Source organism: Kryptolebias marmoratus, linkage group LG4 (genome assembly GCF_001649575.2).
Source record: "Kryptolebias marmoratus isolate JLee-2015 linkage group LG4, ASM164957v2, whole genome shotgun sequence".
NCBI lineage: Eukaryota > Metazoa > Chordata > Actinopteri > Cyprinodontiformes > Rivulidae > Kryptolebias > Kryptolebias marmoratus.
This window is the reverse complement of record NC_051433.1, coordinates 13,455,025-13,472,530: the sequence shown is the minus strand read 5'-3', so window position 1 is coordinate 13,472,530 and position 17,506 is coordinate 13,455,025. Positions and strand designations below refer to the sequence as shown.

At 47.8% G+C, this 17,506-nt stretch overlaps 1 protein-coding gene across 4 annotated transcripts in view; it reads right to left on the bottom strand.

The window, feature by feature from the left end:
• LOC108235767 (rootletin) overlaps positions 1-17,099 on the bottom strand; it is a 20,459-nt gene extending 3,360 nt beyond the window's left edge. The window contains exons 1-36 of one of the 4 annotated variants that reach the window (XM_037975337.1): positions 16,919-17,099; positions 15,216-16,766; positions 14,888-15,014; positions 14,646-14,791; positions 13,172-13,363; positions 13,003-13,086; positions 12,806-12,897; positions 12,316-12,481; positions 12,126-12,232; positions 11,806-12,033; positions 11,525-11,615; positions 11,351-11,437; positions 11,065-11,271; positions 10,133-10,332; positions 9,875-10,057; positions 9,004-9,148; positions 8,760-8,906; positions 8,438-8,668; positions 8,137-8,330; positions 7,305-7,432; positions 7,049-7,218; positions 6,773-6,952; positions 6,562-6,696; positions 6,294-6,437; positions 5,552-5,790; positions 5,319-5,478; positions 5,052-5,219; positions 4,554-4,977; positions 3,916-4,112; positions 3,721-3,841; positions 3,473-3,636; positions 2,058-2,273; positions 1,694-1,918; positions 1,234-1,383; positions 942-1,142; positions 728-859 (exon numbers count right to left, since the gene is read on the bottom strand). In XM_037975337.1, the coding sequence (XP_037831265.1) occupies positions 728-859; positions 942-1,142; positions 1,234-1,383; positions 1,694-1,918; positions 2,058-2,273; positions 3,473-3,636; positions 3,721-3,841; positions 3,916-4,112; positions 4,554-4,977; positions 5,052-5,219; positions 5,319-5,478; positions 5,552-5,790; positions 6,294-6,437; positions 6,562-6,696; positions 6,773-6,952; positions 7,049-7,218; positions 7,305-7,432; positions 8,137-8,330; positions 8,438-8,668; positions 8,760-8,906; positions 9,004-9,148; positions 9,875-10,057; positions 10,133-10,332; positions 11,065-11,271; positions 11,351-11,437; positions 11,525-11,615; positions 11,806-12,033; positions 12,126-12,232; positions 12,316-12,481; positions 12,806-12,897; positions 13,003-13,086; positions 13,172-13,363; positions 14,646-14,791; positions 14,888-15,014; positions 15,216-15,272 (5,838 nt within the window). In that variant the 5' untranslated portion in view covers positions 15,273-16,766; positions 16,919-17,099. The remainder of the gene's footprint in view (positions 1-727; positions 860-941; positions 1,143-1,233; positions 1,384-1,693; positions 1,919-2,057; positions 2,274-3,472; positions 3,637-3,720; positions 3,842-3,915; positions 4,113-4,553; positions 4,978-5,051; positions 5,220-5,318; positions 5,479-5,551; positions 5,791-6,293; positions 6,438-6,561; positions 6,697-6,772; positions 6,953-7,048; positions 7,219-7,304; positions 7,433-8,136; positions 8,331-8,437; positions 8,669-8,759; positions 8,907-9,003; positions 9,149-9,874; positions 10,058-10,132; positions 10,333-11,064; positions 11,272-11,350; positions 11,438-11,524; positions 11,616-11,805; positions 12,034-12,125; positions 12,233-12,315; positions 12,482-12,805; positions 12,898-13,002; positions 13,087-13,171; positions 13,364-14,645; positions 14,792-14,887; positions 15,015-15,215; positions 16,767-16,918) is intronic. The other 3 variants (XM_017415994.3, XM_037975338.1, XM_017415995.3) reach the window with 3 other exon arrangements.
• Positions 17,100-17,506: the final 407 nt, after the last annotated feature.

Genomic DNA, 17,506 nt, shown 5'->3' with positions numbered 1-17,506 from the left:
ATATTATGACCTAATTATCTTAAAAAAAAAACTAAATGCTCAGTGGATCACAAGTGGGTTCGGTATGAGAAATAAGAGAAAAAAAACAGTCTGAGCATTTAAATTCAGCAGGAAGCAAAGAAAACCTTTCGTCAAATAGTCCCAGTTGTTTATTAAAACGACTCACTAAAAAAAGATTCTCTCACAGCTTTTTAGCTAAAAACTGTGAGGTTTAATAAACACATAAAGCCAAAACTATAAGATGAACTTGGGTTGTTAAGAGGTTGAGAGGTCACTAATGTGCAGTTTTACTTGTTTTAAAGTTATTTTAAATCACAATGATCCTCATTTTTTTCCCCACACTAAGATAAAACATTTCAGCCCTTCTGCAGTTACTGGTTAACCAACCCTGCAGACTGCAGACTAATAATAATTTAATCAGTTTACTGTAACTTCCTCTCACGACCAGCAGCCAAAATAGCAAAATAAAGTAATTTAATAAAAGAAAAACACGATGAGTGTGAGAAATATATTGTCCAGGGATTCAGTTTATGACACTTCATGTCCATATTTATGAAAGTTTTTCTGTGTAACACTTCTGCTCATTGACTGAGAGTGACAAAAGATAACTGTTTGCCTAACAGGCTATAATTTTGGGGGTACTTAAAAGCTTCAAATCAGGAGTTTCATTCAGGAGGTGGGGATGCTGCAGAGAGGCTGAGCACCCGGACATGTCGCGCCTCCTCACCTGCAGCATTAATATCTGCTGCTGCGCCTCCTGCAGCTCCTGCTCTGCTGTGTTCAGGGAGCGATCCAGGCGGCCCCTCTCCGCAGACAGACGCATGCTGCCCTCCTCAGACTTCAGCTTCTGACGCTCAACCTTACGTCAAGAAGATTTCATTTTTTTCACGTTATGAACATTTTTGTTAGGGCGTTTGCTGCGCAGACGATCCGGCCCTCACCTTATCCAGCGTGCTCCTCAGCGCGTTCTTGTCTTTCTCTAGCCTCACAGCCTGCCTCTCTGCGTCCTTCTTCTCCGTCTCCAGCATGGCGACCGCTCTTTGCAGACTGCGCAGCCGCTCCTCGACAGCAGCCCGCTCCGTTTGAGCGGACTGGACGCTGCGCTGAGCCTCCGTGAGACTGGCTGAGCGCTGACGCAGAGCCTGACAGAAGGTCAAAGGATCAAACCTGAATCTAAAACTCAGAATCTGAAACTCTCTTGTTTCTGTGTCGTGTGTAAAGGTGTCTCCCGACCTCCTGAGAGTTGCTGAGCTCAGTCTCCAGTTCTTCTCGCCGCTGCTCGCTCTGACTCAGCTCACCCTGCAGGCTCTGCACGCGCTCAGTGAGGGTCGCCGTGCTTCTCTTTCCTTCTGCTGACGCTGCTCGGGCTTCATCCAATCGCTCCTAAAATCGGAACAAAATAATCATCACACTTCCACTCACCGCCGCCTGTGCCTGCTCGTTTGTCATGTTTACAGATATGGAGCTGGAATTTGACGTGCAAGTAGCTGAGAGTCATCCTCAACAAGTACTCTGAGCCCTAAAAGATCCCACAATACCCAACGACATATACAGTGCTTGACCAAACAGCTACAACTCCATCATTTCTCCTCATAAGATGATTTTAGCTTAAAACTACAGCATTTAATGTGACAGGTGAAATGCATGCCTTCAAGGAATGGTAGTTCTTCAGTGATCGCTCTGACCCACACACCTGAAGCAGCCTTTTGTCCTGTTCTGACGAACTGAGTGCCTTCTGCAGGGAGAGCAGGCGACTCTGCGCGCCGCTGTGAGACGCCGTCACCTCCTGCAGGGTCTGACTGAGAGACAGGGCCTTCTCCCTGAGAGCAGATTCTCCTTCCTGAGCCCGGAGCAGAGCAAGGGTCAGCCTGTCCACCTCTCTCTGCAGCACGGAAACGCGAGCTTCGCCCTCTGCGACCTGGAGTTTGCAGGAGACGGGCCACAGCAAAACAACCAGAAACCAAGGAGAGGAATGTGATATTTCACCTAATCAGCGGTTTATAGTCTAGTTTTATTTCATTAAAAGGTGTAAAACATTCTAGTCGCACTAACTCCACCTGTTTGAGCAGAGCGTCGTGGCGCTCCTGCGAGGCCTGGCTCTCGGCCTCCCTGTCTCCCAGGCTCAGCTTGAGTCTCTGCAGCTCCCCCTCCAGGCTGCGCCTCCCCAGCTCCACCCTGGTGGCCCGAGCTTCAGCTGCCTCCAGCGCCTCCCGCAGGCGCTTCCTCTCCGCCTCCAGACGCATCTCAGCTGCTCGCTGCTTATTCAGCTGATCCTGCAGACACGGAGGGAGGACAACGATCAGATTTGATATGGGTTTTCAGTAACTGAGTAGGTCGTTTATGGCGAGGGTTTTAGATCTACTGACTTGAAGCAATTTATGGGTCACACATTAAACTGGGAAAAACAAAACAAGGGAACAAGGTTTGTCAACCAGTGCTGTTGACAAACAGGGTGCCGTCGGACATTGTGCTACTGTTAGTCGAAGACCACGAGGAGGGAAATGTGCCAGGAGACAGAGGGAGAAGTGGAAGGGCAAGAGTGTAGGACTGAGGGTAGCAACTCTAAACGTAGGGACAATGACAGGCAAAGGTAGAGAGACAAAGAAATGTCTGAAATGTCGACATCCTGACACAAGGTGGCACCAGCACACATCAAAATACGAAGAAAGAACAATCTGAGCGTGGGTAAAGATGCTCTCTAACTCTTTTCTTTGACATCGTTCACCAAGTTCTCTCAATAATTAAAATTTTAGCACACAACCAAAGTCTGAAGGCGACAGGATCAGGATCAACAGAACCAGACGTAAAAAAAAAAGCCTGAAAAATGGCTCCACTGTTGTTGTGTTTACAAGTAATCCACAAAGTTAAAGCGAACACGTGTGTAGGAGGATACAACAAAATGCTTTTCTACAATCTAACAGTTTCTTTTAACTCCACATTGAAAAGCATTTGTAAAGTTCTCACCCTGTTTGCATGTGTATGAGAGGTTCAGCAGAAAAACTTAGTGAAATATCCATGTTAGTGTGGTTCTGCCTGCACAAACACTGAAAAATTCCAATTCAGTGCTCCAGCTTTAAGTTTAGACATTCAAAATATCAAATTTAAATCTTGTTTTTAGTCTCTTTAGGATTCATTATTAAAAACGATGATTTTTCTGTGGTTTTATTTTTATTTTAGGGAACTGAGGGCCACTTCAGCAGCACAGAAGCTCTAAATGAATTGTCATATTAGCACAATTTGTTCTAAAATCACATTTTCTTTGTGTCTCTGCTCCTGCTGATGTGACTCTGGCATTAAAATCAGACATATGGAGAACCGATATACGACACCACAGGTGGTGTAACACTGTTTGTGTGTCATCTGTCGGTATTACCGTCCCCGACAGGTTAAACTGATGAATGTGGCTCCACTGGTGAGTGCTGCCATATGGTCGCTGCAGAGTGTGAGAGTGCAGAGAGGTCGGCGGTCGTACCTGAGCGTGCTTCTTATCGGTCTCTGAGGTCTGCAGCGATCGCTCTAGGTCCTTCACCCTGTCGGCGAGGGCTCTCCTCTCCCTGTCGGCCCTCCTCACCGCCTCCTCCTGCTGCTGCAGCAGAACCTGGGTGGTGGTCAGACGCTCGTCCAGTCCGCGCTTCCCTGCTCGCGCACACCGCAACAAACATCAACACAAGTTTCCGTTTTCAAGTTCAAATCTTCCTCTATATAAATCTGCATTTAGACCTTCTAGGATCTCCTGCACGGTGTTTTGGAGCAGAGTGAGGCGACCCTGAGCACCGTCTCGCTCCCCCTTCAGCTCCTCCAGCTCCCTCTGCAGGACCCCCAGCTGACAACGAGCATCGTCCTGCAAAAAGCAGCAATAAATAAATAAATAAAAACAACTCAGTTTAAAATGTGTAAAACCTAAAAACCATACACCTGAGGGGATTTTGCGTGGTGCAGGGCTGTTACCCGCTCCCTCTGCGCGTCCCGCAGCTCCTGGAGGAAGTCCCGGAGGCCGCTCCGCAGCGTGTCGGAGTCCAGCTCTGGGTGAGGAAGAGGAAGCGGCGTGTCGCCTCGTTCAGGAGACGCAGCTCCGGAGCCCAGGGTGTTGTCAGGGGTGCTTCCTCGAAACTCTGTTCAAACCAGACACAGAGTTGCATAACCTTGTGCAGAAACATTTATTATTCTATTTTGTTCAAACCATTAATGTGTGTTTACGGTGCATGCCAAACATTTGGCAGCTTTTAGGAAAATGACATACTTTCTCATATATTGTCTCAATGCAGTTTACATACAATCAAGGCAGAGTTGCTTCAATAATTTCTAAATTTGCTCATAGCTCTCCATGACTTGTCCCTTTTGATGTCTGTCCTGTTTTGTGCAGAACAACATAAAACTCTTGCAGCAAACTGTTAATTTATTGAGAATATGTTCAGAGGAACAGTTTAATTAAACCTGGCCTTATTAAACACTTTTCAGATTTAGTGTTTGTTGTCATCATATCAACTAAAGGGGCTTAGTGTAAAACAAACAAGGTTCATAAGGAAACAAAACGCTGAATGTGTCATTTTCACCTTTAGGAGGCGTCAGCGAAGATCGAAGTGGAGAGATGCTGTGGTGCCGCGACACACCGCCCGGTGAGGTGGAGCCCCCACCCGGGCTCCGCCCCCTGGACCCCCTGCCGCTCGCTCCGATGCCCAACGTTCGCGTCAGCGCCGACTGGAGGCTGCTGAGGCGAAACTCCAGATCCCTCCTGGAGGCCTCGGCCCGGGTCAGCTCTGCCTCGGTGGCGGCCAGCCGACCCTGCGCCTCGCTCAGCTGCAGGCTGGACTGAGTGGCGGAGTCCTGGGCGGACTGGGCGCGCAGCGACAGGTTCTTGGCTTCGTCCTGGAGCTTCTTTTCGCAGCCTCGCACGTCCTGCAGCTGAGCCGTCAGCTCCCTCTCACAGCTGCGCCAGCCTGACTCAGACTCCAGCAGACGCTTCTGGGTCATAGAGAGCTGGAGAGGAGGGGAAGCCTGTGACACTCTGAAGACTAAAAGTGTAACAACAAGCTTCTCTGCTTCATTCTCACCTCCTTCTTCAGGGCGTCTCTGGCTGTTTCAGCTTCAGTGAGCTTTTGTTTGAAGGTGAACACCTCCTTCATCCTCTCCTCCTCCTTTTGCTCCTCCAGGGACAGACGGGCCTGCAGCTCTGCCACCTCCCTGCTCTTCTGCTCCTTCTCTGCATCCAGAACTTTCAGCTGAGAAGCAGAAACAACGGCACCATCACTGAAACTGCACTTGGGATTTACAGTTTGCCATCCAAACAGGGAGGAAAGATTCAGGTGGCACTTAGAGACCTGTCTGCGGAGCTCCTGCAGTTCCCTCCGAGCCTCCAGGCGTGACCTCTCAACCTCTCTCAGGCAGCTCCGCAGCTCCGTCACCTCCTTCTGAGAGGACGATAAGGTCTCCTCCAGCACGGCCAGCTTCTGCTGCTTCTCTTCACACAGTCGTTTCACACTAACGGCACAAACACATCCGGTCACAATAAAACCATTCCACGCCGAACATATTGTGGATTTCCTTCATTTACCCGATCCTCTCCGTTTCTGCACCGCGCAGAGTTTCTCTCAGCTGAGTGTTCGATTGGTTGAGAGCGTCTCTCTCCTTGGCGACGTCCCCAAGGCCGCGGCGCAGCTCTGACCCCTCCCTCCTGTAGTTTTCTGATGCATCCTGAGTCTGGCTCAGACGACGTTCGGCCTCCAACAAGTCCCGCCTCAAGAGGTCTCGGCTCTCCTCGGCGGATGACAGAGAAGCTCTGCACTGCTCCAGCTGCAGGACGGAAGGTCAGGTTTGTGTCAGAATGATGAGTTCAACACGAATCAGAACAGAATCATCAAATGTACGGATGTACAGGCTGAGATAAGTGTAGACTGGGATCAAAATATACTTGTTTCTCAAAACAGGAAAGTTTAGGAGCCCGGATCCACTTTTTTTAATCTAAAATGTCAACATAAAAAAGAACTAAACTTAGTTCAGATTCCTAAAGTTACATAAATGATTTTTTTTAGTTCTTTACATACAAAAGGAATAAAATTCCTCCAGAAACGTTTAGTTTTAGTTGTTGCTACACAAACAAGGAACAAAAGATGCTGAAAACAAAGTTAATCCATTTCTTGAACAGACTAAAAACAAGTATATTGTTGTTATTTTGTGCTCTTTGTTCAGTGAAGTCCCAGTCATTTACCTTCAGGACCTGGGTAAAACTCTAATTCCTGAATGCATGACAATTGGGAAAACAACAGAACTTTTAAGTTGTCTATTGGATCGTTTACCTCTTTGAGAGCGACTTCAGCATGTGTCCGAAGATCGGTGCAAGTTTCCCGTAAACTCTGGAGCTCCCTCTGATGAGCCGAAGCTGCGTCGTCCAGCTGAGATCGAAGCTCCAGCAGCTCGCTGCTCAGAGCTCCAACTCTGATCTATAAGAAGACAAAAACATGGCCTCAGTTCGGCTCGTCTCCCTCCAGCTCTGAGCTCCAAACGCAGCAAATAAAAGACGAGCTCAGACGGGAAGATGAAACACGTTTTCTGCCTCTCAGTTACCTGTTCCTGCTCTTTGAAATGAGCGGCTTCTCTGGCCTTCCGCTCGGCCTCCAGGCTCACGGCTGACAGCTCGGCCTGCAGGCCGGACACTCTGTCAGACAGGACCGCCTTCTCCGCCTCCTTCAGAGAAAGAGCCTACAAAGAGGAAGAAATAACCTCAACACTCAGAGTTCTGGTGTCAGGATCTGAAAGGCTCTGACGCAGACCGGACCTGCTGTTTCTCCGTCTCAGCCTGCAGCAAACACTGATCTCGGTCGTGCTGCAGAGTCCTCAGCTCCTCCTGCAGCTCCTCTCGTTCCCTCTTCGCTCGGTGGAGCTGATCCTCCACCTCCTGCCTGAGCTTCTTCAGAGCCGCTTCCTGCTCCATCTGCAAGCTGTGGCGCACAGCCTCCTGTGCAGCGGAGCAGACGAGAAAAACAGCTTCAACACAATGCACTTCAAACCCCAAAACGGGCCTTTGGGTGGTGCTTCAGGGAGCAGCGAGCACCTTCTCTGACAGCAGCCTCTCCGTCTCCTCCTGATGCTCGGAGGCGGCCTTCCGTAAGGCCTGCTGGGCCTCCAGCTGTGCAGCATTGAGAGTCTGAATCAGGGCCTGCTTGTCTCGGTCAGCCTGGGCCGCTGCAGTCTCACCATCTGAGCGAACTCGCTTCAGCTCGGCTGGAAAACGAAACCAATTCCACCTTTTAGCTTTCGCTCTGGCAAAGCGTATCTGTAGCAGTACCTGCTTTCTGCTCGTGGCTCACCTGCAGAGGTCTCGCAGCGGACTCGGAGGCTTTGGTTCTCTGTCTCCAGCTGCTCCCTGCGGGACTCCACCTGAGCAAGCTGCTGCTGAGCGTCAAACACGCTCGTTTCCAGAGACTCCCGCTCAGACCTGAAGGGTTTTTATGTTTGTTTCCAGACAAGTAAAACATAACGCAGCTTCATCAGTCTGTTAATCAGATCCTTTTGTTTCACTGTTCAGTCTTACACCTTCGATGTTGAATGAAAAGTGTCGTATAAATAAGATTTTTGTTGACTGATTGACTGATTAATGGTGAATTTACCCTGCCAGGTTGTAGTAGATTTATTTAAAGAAATGGTTTAACCCTTAACCTCTTGTATGTTGTCCGTTGCTTCCAGATTAAACCTTTTTTTAAATAAGGGATTGTATTTACTCCACGTTGGTCTGAAACATCTCTGAAAGATGAAAATGTCAAGGATTGGATTGATTTTAAATCAATAAATCCCTCATTCCAATAAACAAAACCTAAAACTGAGACTGACAGAGAGAAAACCTAGAAAACTGCAATTGATGCATTTCTCACAAAACACAACCAATTGTTCTCTAAAATGAACATTGGATGCTTCTCTTTTATTTAACAAATCTGTAGGAAAACAGACAAAATGTTGACTTAAGTTACTTTTATCCATAAAATGAAAGAATGTAGGTCAGATTTGTGAAAAGTGAGATAAGAAATGTTTTGACTTCCATTAAAAAGTGACCAGAACGCCATTTTTAGCTTCCTTCAGATACATAAAAACTGAAAGAGGCTCATTTCTGAACCAGCCGAGTTTTCCCCCAAGCAGCACACGCACCTGAAAGCAGCCAGCTCCTCTGACAGCGCTGCGTTTTCTCTCTCAGACGCCGTCAGCTGGACCAGCAGCACCGCTTTGTCCCGCGACAGCTCCGCCCGGCCGCGGCTGGCCTCCTCCAGCGCTGCCTCGTTCCTCTGACCCTCTCCTCGAGCGAGTCTCAGCTCTGAGTCCAGAGAGGTCACCTCGCCACAGAGCTGAGGACAAAACCCCGAACAGAAAATGAAATCCCGATTAAAAGAAGAGCGATGTTTTGGGGCTTTTAAAGTATAAATGTGTCCAGAGAGGCGGAGGATCTGTGCACCTGAGTGACTCTCTCCTGCAGCTCCAGCCTCTCAGCTCTCAGGTTCTGCAGCTCGGCCTCCAGCCCCGCGCGGCTCAAATCAGCGTCCTGCAGCGACTGCTGCAGCGCGACGCGAGCCGACTCCAGCTCCAGCCGGTCCTGCTCCAACCGCACCAGCTCGTCCCTGATGGTCAGCTTCTCCTGCTCCAGCTCGCGTTTCTGAGCCTGCAGGAGGGACTTCTCTTCCTCCAACTTCGAGACAAGAGGGCAGAAAGAGACACGATCAAGTTTCTCTTGAGCAGAAAGAGCTTGAGGAGATGCTCAGCTAGTCAGATCAGATCACCTGGAGGACGTAGGTGTTGAGCGCAGCTTTGTCCTGAGCCAGGGCCTCGTTCATGCCGCCCATCTTTGACAGGGAGTCTCTGAGAGCCGCCTCCTCGGACTGCAGCCTGCTGAGCTGCAGAGACAGCTCTTTGTTGCTGCATTCAGCCTGAGGGGAGCGTTAGGATCAGATGGAGGAAGCAGACGGCAGGAGAACCCAGAAGCTCAATCACAAACAAGCTGTTTATTTATTTTTCCTTCCTCACCCGAGCCAGCGACAGGGACAGCTGGGTCTTCTCCTGCTCCAGCAGCTGCCTCTCAACCTCGGCCTGTTGGTGGGTCTCCCTCACTGCAGACAACTCTCCACGCTGAGCCGAGGCTCGACTCTCGCTCTGATCCCTCTGCTTCTGTCTGCACCCGAGCACCGCAAAACACAAAACACAGATCAGGAGAGAATCAGACTGTTAGCTAGCCAGGAGTGATCTAGATCAGAAGGTTTTTTAGGATGTCTGAAGGTCTGATAAAGTTGTTCTTTGGACTTTGGCTGCTTTTTCCATTTCTTACTCCTGACCATGACAGCACAGAAAAAGAAGACAAAAGTGGACAAGCAGAGGACAAAAGAAGAAGTGAGCCCTAAAAAAAAAAACTACCTACAGCAGATGAACAGCATCAAATTTACACACTAGATAAGTGGCTTTTACTTTAGCTACTTAGTGGCCAAAGTTTAAAGTTTTATATCAACACAAGTTGATCCTTTGAGCTTCGGAGCCTTTTTTATATCTGAATAATTCACAGCTCAGAGTTCAGTGTTTAACAGAAAGCATATATTATAAAAACTGCTAAAAGTCAGTTCACCTGCTAATGGGTGCTTCGTTTTTAAGTTTTCAGGTTGAGTAAAGTTTGAATTTCACTTGAAGTTGTTTTGCTATCAGGGCAACTAAAATCTTCTGATATTCTCATAGTTTGGTACCAAAAAAATCACAAAACGCACATCGTTTGAATAAGCAGCAGGTGTCTGTAAATGTTCAGTGAGCCTTTAATTTCTCCGGGTGTGTGCCGGATGTGCTGACTGCTCTGAACGGGGAGGATTAGTGTCCACATCACATCGATTCAATCAGTGTCACTCAGCCATCTTACATCCTCTGAGCCTCGGCTTTCGCTCGCACCCTCTCCTGAACGGCAGCCTCCTTCTCCTCCCGCTCGCGGTCGCGCTCTCGCTGAGCGCACGCCACGGCCAGCTGAAGCTTCTCGCGCTCCATCTGCAGGACGTGTTTGCCGCTCTCAGCTGCCTGAACAGACTTCTCCAGGGCGGCCTTGTCGCTGCACGGACAAACCGCAGCGTTAGGATCCAGAGCGAGCGAGCGCGGCGACGAGGAGCCGGCGGAGACGACCTACCTGACCAACGTGTCCCTCTCCTGCTTCAGACGCTCCCTCTCTTTCAGGGCGGCCTCCCGCTCTTGCTGAGCCGCGTCCTTTTCCCGCTGCAGCGTTTGGTTTCGCTGTTCTGTGTCTCTTTTAGCCAAATCGAACTCCGAGAGCTGCTTTCGTAGCTGCTGCAGAGACGTCTGAGCGGAGAGCATGCGGCCTCGGAGGTCCTGAAGACATGACAGGAGGAGGGGGTTATTACAGCAAGGACGTGGACAGCAACAGTTTTATTCTGAGTGTGTGTTTTTAGTCTGTTAGCAAAATATCTCACCAACCACCAGCTGGATTTTAATGAAACGTTCAGAAAGCAATCACTGGATGTACATCTACAGCTGATTAACTTCTGGAGACAACATGATTCAAGATGGCTGCCACAGCTAATCAACCTTAGCAAACACCAAAAAGGCTATAACTCTGGCAACTTTGTAGATTTTGAGCTAGAGTCTGGTGTGGTAGTAGCCAAGAGTCATCCCTAACATATACTCTGAGGGCTAACAGCTTGTGCAAACTTTTTGCCATTGCGAGTGAGATCACAGTTAACACAGTTTTTAAATCATTTCCCAACATGGAACGATCTTCGTTTAATACTCCGGCACAAAAGGCGGCAGGTGAAACCCATTCCTTCATGCAATGCCTTTTATTTCATAGAGTTTTGGTCATAAATTTATGTTTGTTTTATATAAAAACTTTAATTCAAAACTTGGTTTTTAAATCTTTTTTTTTTGGGTGGCTGTTCCATCTCTGGGGCAGAATGATCTACGCTCACACAACTGGCTGCAGAATCTGAAAAAGGCTAATTTTAAGCTTCATAGCTGGCTATATTTGTTCGTTAAACATAAGATGTGTTTCCAAACAACGTGCGCTCGTTTCTGACACGGTGGGTTTCTAAAGCGACGCGTCACCTGCAGCTGGAGCGTCTTGTTTGTGACAGCTGAGCGGAGAGCCGACAGCGCCGCGTCGGGCAGAAGAGACAACGAGGAGCACTGAAGAGGGGACGGTGGTCTCCGTGGAGACGTGGAGCGGTGAGGCGAGGAGATCAGCGTCAGCAGCGGAGCCGCGGCGTTGTCCTGATCGGCCTCTGACGACGACTCTCCGTCTGACAGAACTGTCTGCGAAACAAAACACGCGTGAGGCCCTCCCGCGAAGCTGGGAGGAGTCGGCTGTGTGCAACGAGTGTGTGATTTATACCTGAGCAATGTCCCGCAGGGTGTCCAACAGAGCGTCAGAGTGAGCCCTAATCAGCTGCAGGTCCGTCTCATCGCCGCTGCTCTGCTCCTGAAGGGGAAAACGAAAACAAAATGGAGGTGCAGGGACATCATGAGGGGGATTAATAAAGCTGACTAACAGGAAACTGTCTCTCACCTCGAGCCTCCTCGTCAGAGACATGATTTCCTCGTCTCTTTCTGTGATTTGGCCCTTCAGTCTCTCACTCTCTCGCGTTGCATCAGACAACCTGATGGGTTAAATAAAACATGATTTGTCCCCTCAGTTCTGCATTTGTCAGATAACTGCCAAGTCGTCTTGTTACTTTAGGAAAAATGACTAAATGAGTTTCAAAATTCCAGTTATGTTTGACATCTAAACTCAACGGTTTCTAATAAAACGACTCTCAAACCTGCAGAGAGCTCGACCCGCTCACTGACCTGATGCTCAGCTCGCTCCTCTCCGCGTCCGACCTGCTCTGGAAGCTCATCATCTCCACCACTCGATCCCGAAGCTGCTGCTCCAGCTGGACCCTGAGGGCCTTTTCCCGCTCCAGGGCCAGAGCGGCGCCTCCCGCTCGCCCGTCCAGAGAGGCAGACAGGCCGGCGCAGGACATCTGAGCCGAGTGGGACATCCTGGCCAGACCGTTCCGCATGTCTGCCAAGTCCCTGAGGTCGGAGAGGGGTGGGGGGGCAGCCAGGGGAAATGACAATCATGGACATGGTTTTGAACCAGCGTGCTGTTTGGGGTCTCTCTCTACCTTTCTGTGGCGCTCTTCATCTCGCAGACGTGCCTCCTGAACCCGACCACCTGGCGCCACAGCGTCAGCAGCCGACTGTGCTCGCTGCTGAAGTAGCTGTGGAAGGACTGACCAGGAGATTAAAAAAAAACCCACCAAGTCAGATTTATTTCTCAAAAAGGTGTGCCACTGCCCGAGAAGCATCCCTCACCTCCTCCTCTCTCCTCCAGTCCGACTCCTTTTGGTCCAGCTCCTCTCTGGCTTTCGTCCAATCAGCAGTGAGCCTGCGGAGGTCCCGACTGAGGGCCTCGTTGGCCAAACCGGCCTGCTCCAGCTGCTCTCTCAGCATCGCATTCACCGCCGACAAGCTGCTGCTCCTAAAAAACAAGAAGACGCCACACATTTAGGGAAAACTAGCTTCACAAACCAAAATCTGACTTAACCGGGTAGAAACATCAGCATTAAAGGTTCTTTTTTTTCTTTTGTTTCATGCCAAAGCTTTAAACAAAGATACCTTCAGATCAGTTAGTTCTCTGAGTATGTGATGGGGAGGACTCTCAGCTATAACCACACCAAGTTTTAGCTTAATATCTATAAAATTTACTAAGTTATAGGCGGTTTTTTTGTGTTTGATTGGGCTGATTAGCTGTGGCCTCAGTGTTCGACGTGTGCAGCTGTTTGTTTGTGTGATGATGAGGCACCTCTGCTGCTCTTCCTCCAGACGGATTAAAGCCTCCTCCAGGTTGCTGCTCGCTTCATCTGTGTGTCGACCGTTTGATTTTTCGCTGCCGCCCTGAAAGAAAAGGTTTTTTGTTGTTTTTATGCCACTGTTTGGCTCAGTAATTTCAACAAAGCAAACAGCTTTTATTCTGTTAAATCTAAATTACAAGCCACCTACAGCCACACTGCGGTTCTCTAGCTCCGCTGATTTCTCCTGCAGCGTCTGCTCCAGGTCCCCGCATTTCTTTTTGTACTGAAGCACCTGAAGCAGCAGGAAAACTGTCACCGACCCACACGCCTGCGTCTGACGACTCCCGCCCTCGCCGCCCCCCCGTCCCCCACCGTACCTTGGCCTGGAGCTTCTGCACGAGCTGCGCCTGCCTCTGCTGGCCCTCCTGGTAGGCGGTGAGTTTGCGCTTGTAGGCGGCCTGCTCCTCGTCCAGCCGTCTGCGCAGATCCACGTTCTGCTGCGCCAGGCTGCGGGACTCGGCTGAATCCTGGTCGCCCTCTCCCGTTTCAAACCGCAGCGCCTGCTCCAGCTGGGGTTGGATTAAGAAAACAAAACATAAAAAAACAACAACTGAGTAACATTTTTACAGCCGTGCACTTGTAGGCCTACATCTGTATGCAGCTAAATATATTAGAAGAATTTGAGTATTTTGTTTTGTGCTTTATTTAGTTTCCCTAACTGCTAAGTGGAGGATATATGGATTTAACTGCCTTTAAACCAAATAAATCACATAATAACTCAAGTGAATGTTAATTTAAACATCTGGATGAGACGTTTGAAAATCCGAACAAGATTGTCTGTCTCTAAACTACAACGCAGGTTTGTTACAAAGATATATTTGTTTCCATAAACTGATTAAAAATCTCTTATGAGAGCATGAAACTAAAGAAAACAGTACATATAAAGAAACTACATAGTCTTATTATTGAACAAATTATCTTAAAACTAAACTTTTTTATGAAATCAAGATAAGAGCAGCGTCAAGTTTCTTTTCACAGGGAATTAAAACTAACAGAACATAAAGAAATGCATGTTTGGCTCACCAAAGTTTAAAAAAAATGTCTATTAGAGCTTAGAGTATGTATTGGGGAGGAGTATCAGCTACAACCACACCAGGTTTTAGCTCGATATTTGTAAATTTGACTGAGTTATAGCAGTTTTTATGTTTGCTAAAGCTGATTATTTGTGGCAGCCATCTTGAATGGGGTTGACTCTGAAAGTTAATCAGTCCTAGATGTTCAACCAACGATAACTTCCTGAGAGTTTCTGGTCAAATTGACTCAAAGTTACAGGGGCTTCTCTGCCTGTCTTCGTCTCTCTCTCTTTTGAGGACTTCTGGAGGGTTAGAGGGACGTAACTCTTCAGCGGTGGTCCTAAATCTCACAGATATGAGAAGACAACCAGCAGATTCTTCATAAGATTTAATTTCAGTTTTACTTTTAATTTCTTTAACTGCAGCAGAGTTGCTGTTTGCCTTTGGATGCAGGTTCGTCTGGTAATGTTCAACCCTGAATCGAGTCGTGGGGGCCACACACACACACACACACACACACACACACCACATCCCTCCTCTCCAGCTGAAGCCCCTGTTTACAGTCACCCGGGGCGACCGACGCCATGGCAACACTCCACTTCAGCTCATTCCAGCCCCCATCACCTGGGAGACTCGCAAATCTCAGGCAAAGAAAAGACAACAAAGGACCCCCCGACCCCCCCAACCCTCAACATTCCTGTTCAACGTCCGAACAGCCAGAACACCTGCAGGTTTAGAGTTTTATTTTAAGTCATCCAAGTGCATCGTGACCCCTCACCCTTTCGCTGATCGCCCCGTACTTGATGGCGAGCTCGTCTCGGTCGGCCCGGCTGTGCGCCAGCAGGTCCTCCAGCCGGGCCAGCTCCGCCTGCAGCACCTGGTTCTCCTCCTGGAGGGACAGAACCGAGGAGGACATGGCCCCGGCTGCTCCCAGAAACCAAAAGCAGCGGTCAGACAAAAAACAAAAAAACACTAGAAGAGGACAACGTGTTAATGAAAAAGGCAGAGGAGGACACTCACTGCTGTCGTTGAGGTTCTTTGTGACAATCTGTCGCACTCGTGCTGGCAGACACGTGGGGGGGGCGTCAGGTGAGGGGCCCCGGACTGTCAGCCTCTTCTCCTCAGACAGGACGCTCTCCTCCAGCCGCTGATGAAGACGAAACACACATTTTACAATCTTATCGACAAATAACAAACTCAAAGTGGCGCCACAGCATTCAGAGCCGATGTAAACTGCAGCCAGACGAAAAACTCAGCACAAGCGGGAACATGCAAGGTACTCCATCCATCACATCACACTACACCACCCGTCAGCAGCTGGAGGGATGAGGGGCCAGCCGAGCCTCACCTGGATCACAGACTCCAGCTTGTTGGAGTTGCTGTCTGAGGTCTCTGCAGCGCTCATCACGGCTGTTTTTACAATCCTCCAGGGAAATAGGATTACCTCCGAGGAAATAAAACGTCTTCACCAGCTAAACCATATGTAAATATATATTTATATTTTTTTAAATCTACGTCCAGGAGGTGGTAAATCAAGCTTCCAACTTTGATCTAGATATTTGTTGCCAAAGGGAGGTTCCTGGTTGCAGAGGAGCTGAGTGCGTCCGTCCCGCCGCGTCCTCTGGGACACGCAGACTGAGATTGAGGACAGCAGGATTAGCAGGTTTTAAAGAGCACCCCTCCTCCTCCTCCTCCTCCTCTAACACTGATACCACACACTCATAACGAACCACGGCTATTCAGCTGCACAACAAAAAGAAGCTGAAACCACAAAGGAGAGAAAATAATTTCAAAATAAAAGTTACTGGCCTGAGGACGTTAATAAATTAGAAAAAGTGAAAATAATAAATTAAAACTGAATATTGTAAAATAAATAATTTGAAATTTTGGTTCTTTATTCTGTTCTCCAGGTTCAGGTAATAAGTCTTTAGAACCTGCAGTTTCAACGCTGCACTTTATTTAGTTTTTATTAATACAGAACATAAAATCTGTTTTATTTTACTTTAGGTGTTTTTACATTTATCAACCATAACTGAGAATAATTTTGACTTTTTCTCCAAATCTAACTGGACATTTAGCTAACACAGACGTCCCCCACATATTCCTTCAGATACAAACATGATTCTTGTTTTTTGTGGGGGAAATCAGCCGCTTCAGACCCGTCCTGTTCTCTAAAACGAGGACAGTGTCCTTCACTTCATGGTGTCTCATAAACACAAAAGGATCTTTGTCTCAACTACAGACCCTCACATATATTCCTAAATCTATATGCTTGTGAGGACCACAGTACTAAATACTCAACACTTACAAATAGTTATTGTTTTAAAAGCTTAAAGCAGTTTTACTTAAGTTGTTATAATATCAATAAGCTTACAGCTGTGACCTGAATAACATGAAGTTGTACATTGAGGTTAAAGAAATAAAGACATTGATAAAAATACATTAAAATTGTGCCAAAATAACCAAATTATTGAAAAGTTTAGTTTAGATAGAATTTCTGAAGCGCCCCCTGCTGGTCTGTTTGTTAAATGACACAGATTTAATGGATTTAATTACATTTCTTTTTCTCACATGAATAAAAACTCCAATTGAACAGCTCATTTGTAGCTTATTATTATTATTCGTCTTCTTATTAATCGTATTATTTCTTTTTTCAACCCCTGCAGTCACATAGGTTCAGGTCAACATTTGAGCTGCTTCCTCTTTAGTTTACAGACTTTATCATCGTTTTTTTTTGTTTTATTGTCGCGCTGAAAGGAGGAAGAGAGGCCGGTGATTCATCTGCTACGTCCTCTTTATCCTAAAAGCAGCAGAAACTCTCCTGAAGAGAGAAAGTTTTTTTTAAAAAGGAGCATGAGGCGGAGGGAGGAGGAGGAGGAGGAGGAGGAAGGGTCGGTCCCTGCAGCGGCACAGAAAACACAAATATGAGACTTTTTAGTCAAATAAACCAGCCTCCCTTTCTGTTTGGTGGTGAATAAAAACCGGGAAGCTGCTGAGCTGAAGATGAGGACATCTTCATCCTTGTTGTGTGCTGCAGAAAACCAGCCTCACCTGGACTTATCTCCCCTCCGGAGGGCTCGTCTGCTCCCCGATCGCTTCTCGGCTGTTGTTGTTGTTTTAATCTTCCATAATAAAAAATGAAGGATAAACAGAGACTCCGGAAGCAGACCCGAACCCGCCTGCTGCTCAGAAGCTGCTGCCTCTGAGATCCTCTCCATGCTTTTTCCGGGGAGGGACTTCCAGTTCAGACAGCCATCACACCCCCACAGCTCCTCTCTCTCTCTTTCTCTCTCTGAGGCTGAAATCTGCAAGAAATCTTTGTTGTTTTTTACAGAAACGATCAAATATGCCCGTCTACCACCATATGAGGACAACAAAACGCCTATTTTAAACTATCTTTGTAATTTCTGATGCGTCAATGAAGCAAAAAAGCTCAAAAACCAAACTAACTGAAGGGTCAGTGAAATCACTTGTGATCCAGCATTAGTTATTTTAGCACCAGAAGGTCAGGAAAGACTGTTTTGGATACAAGATAGGCTCCCAGAAACCTCCACATCCGCTCACCGTGAGCAGGAATGGGATTAATCTGGGAATTTTAATGATCTGGGACTTTTTTTTTTTTTTCCAGGTTTGAACGAT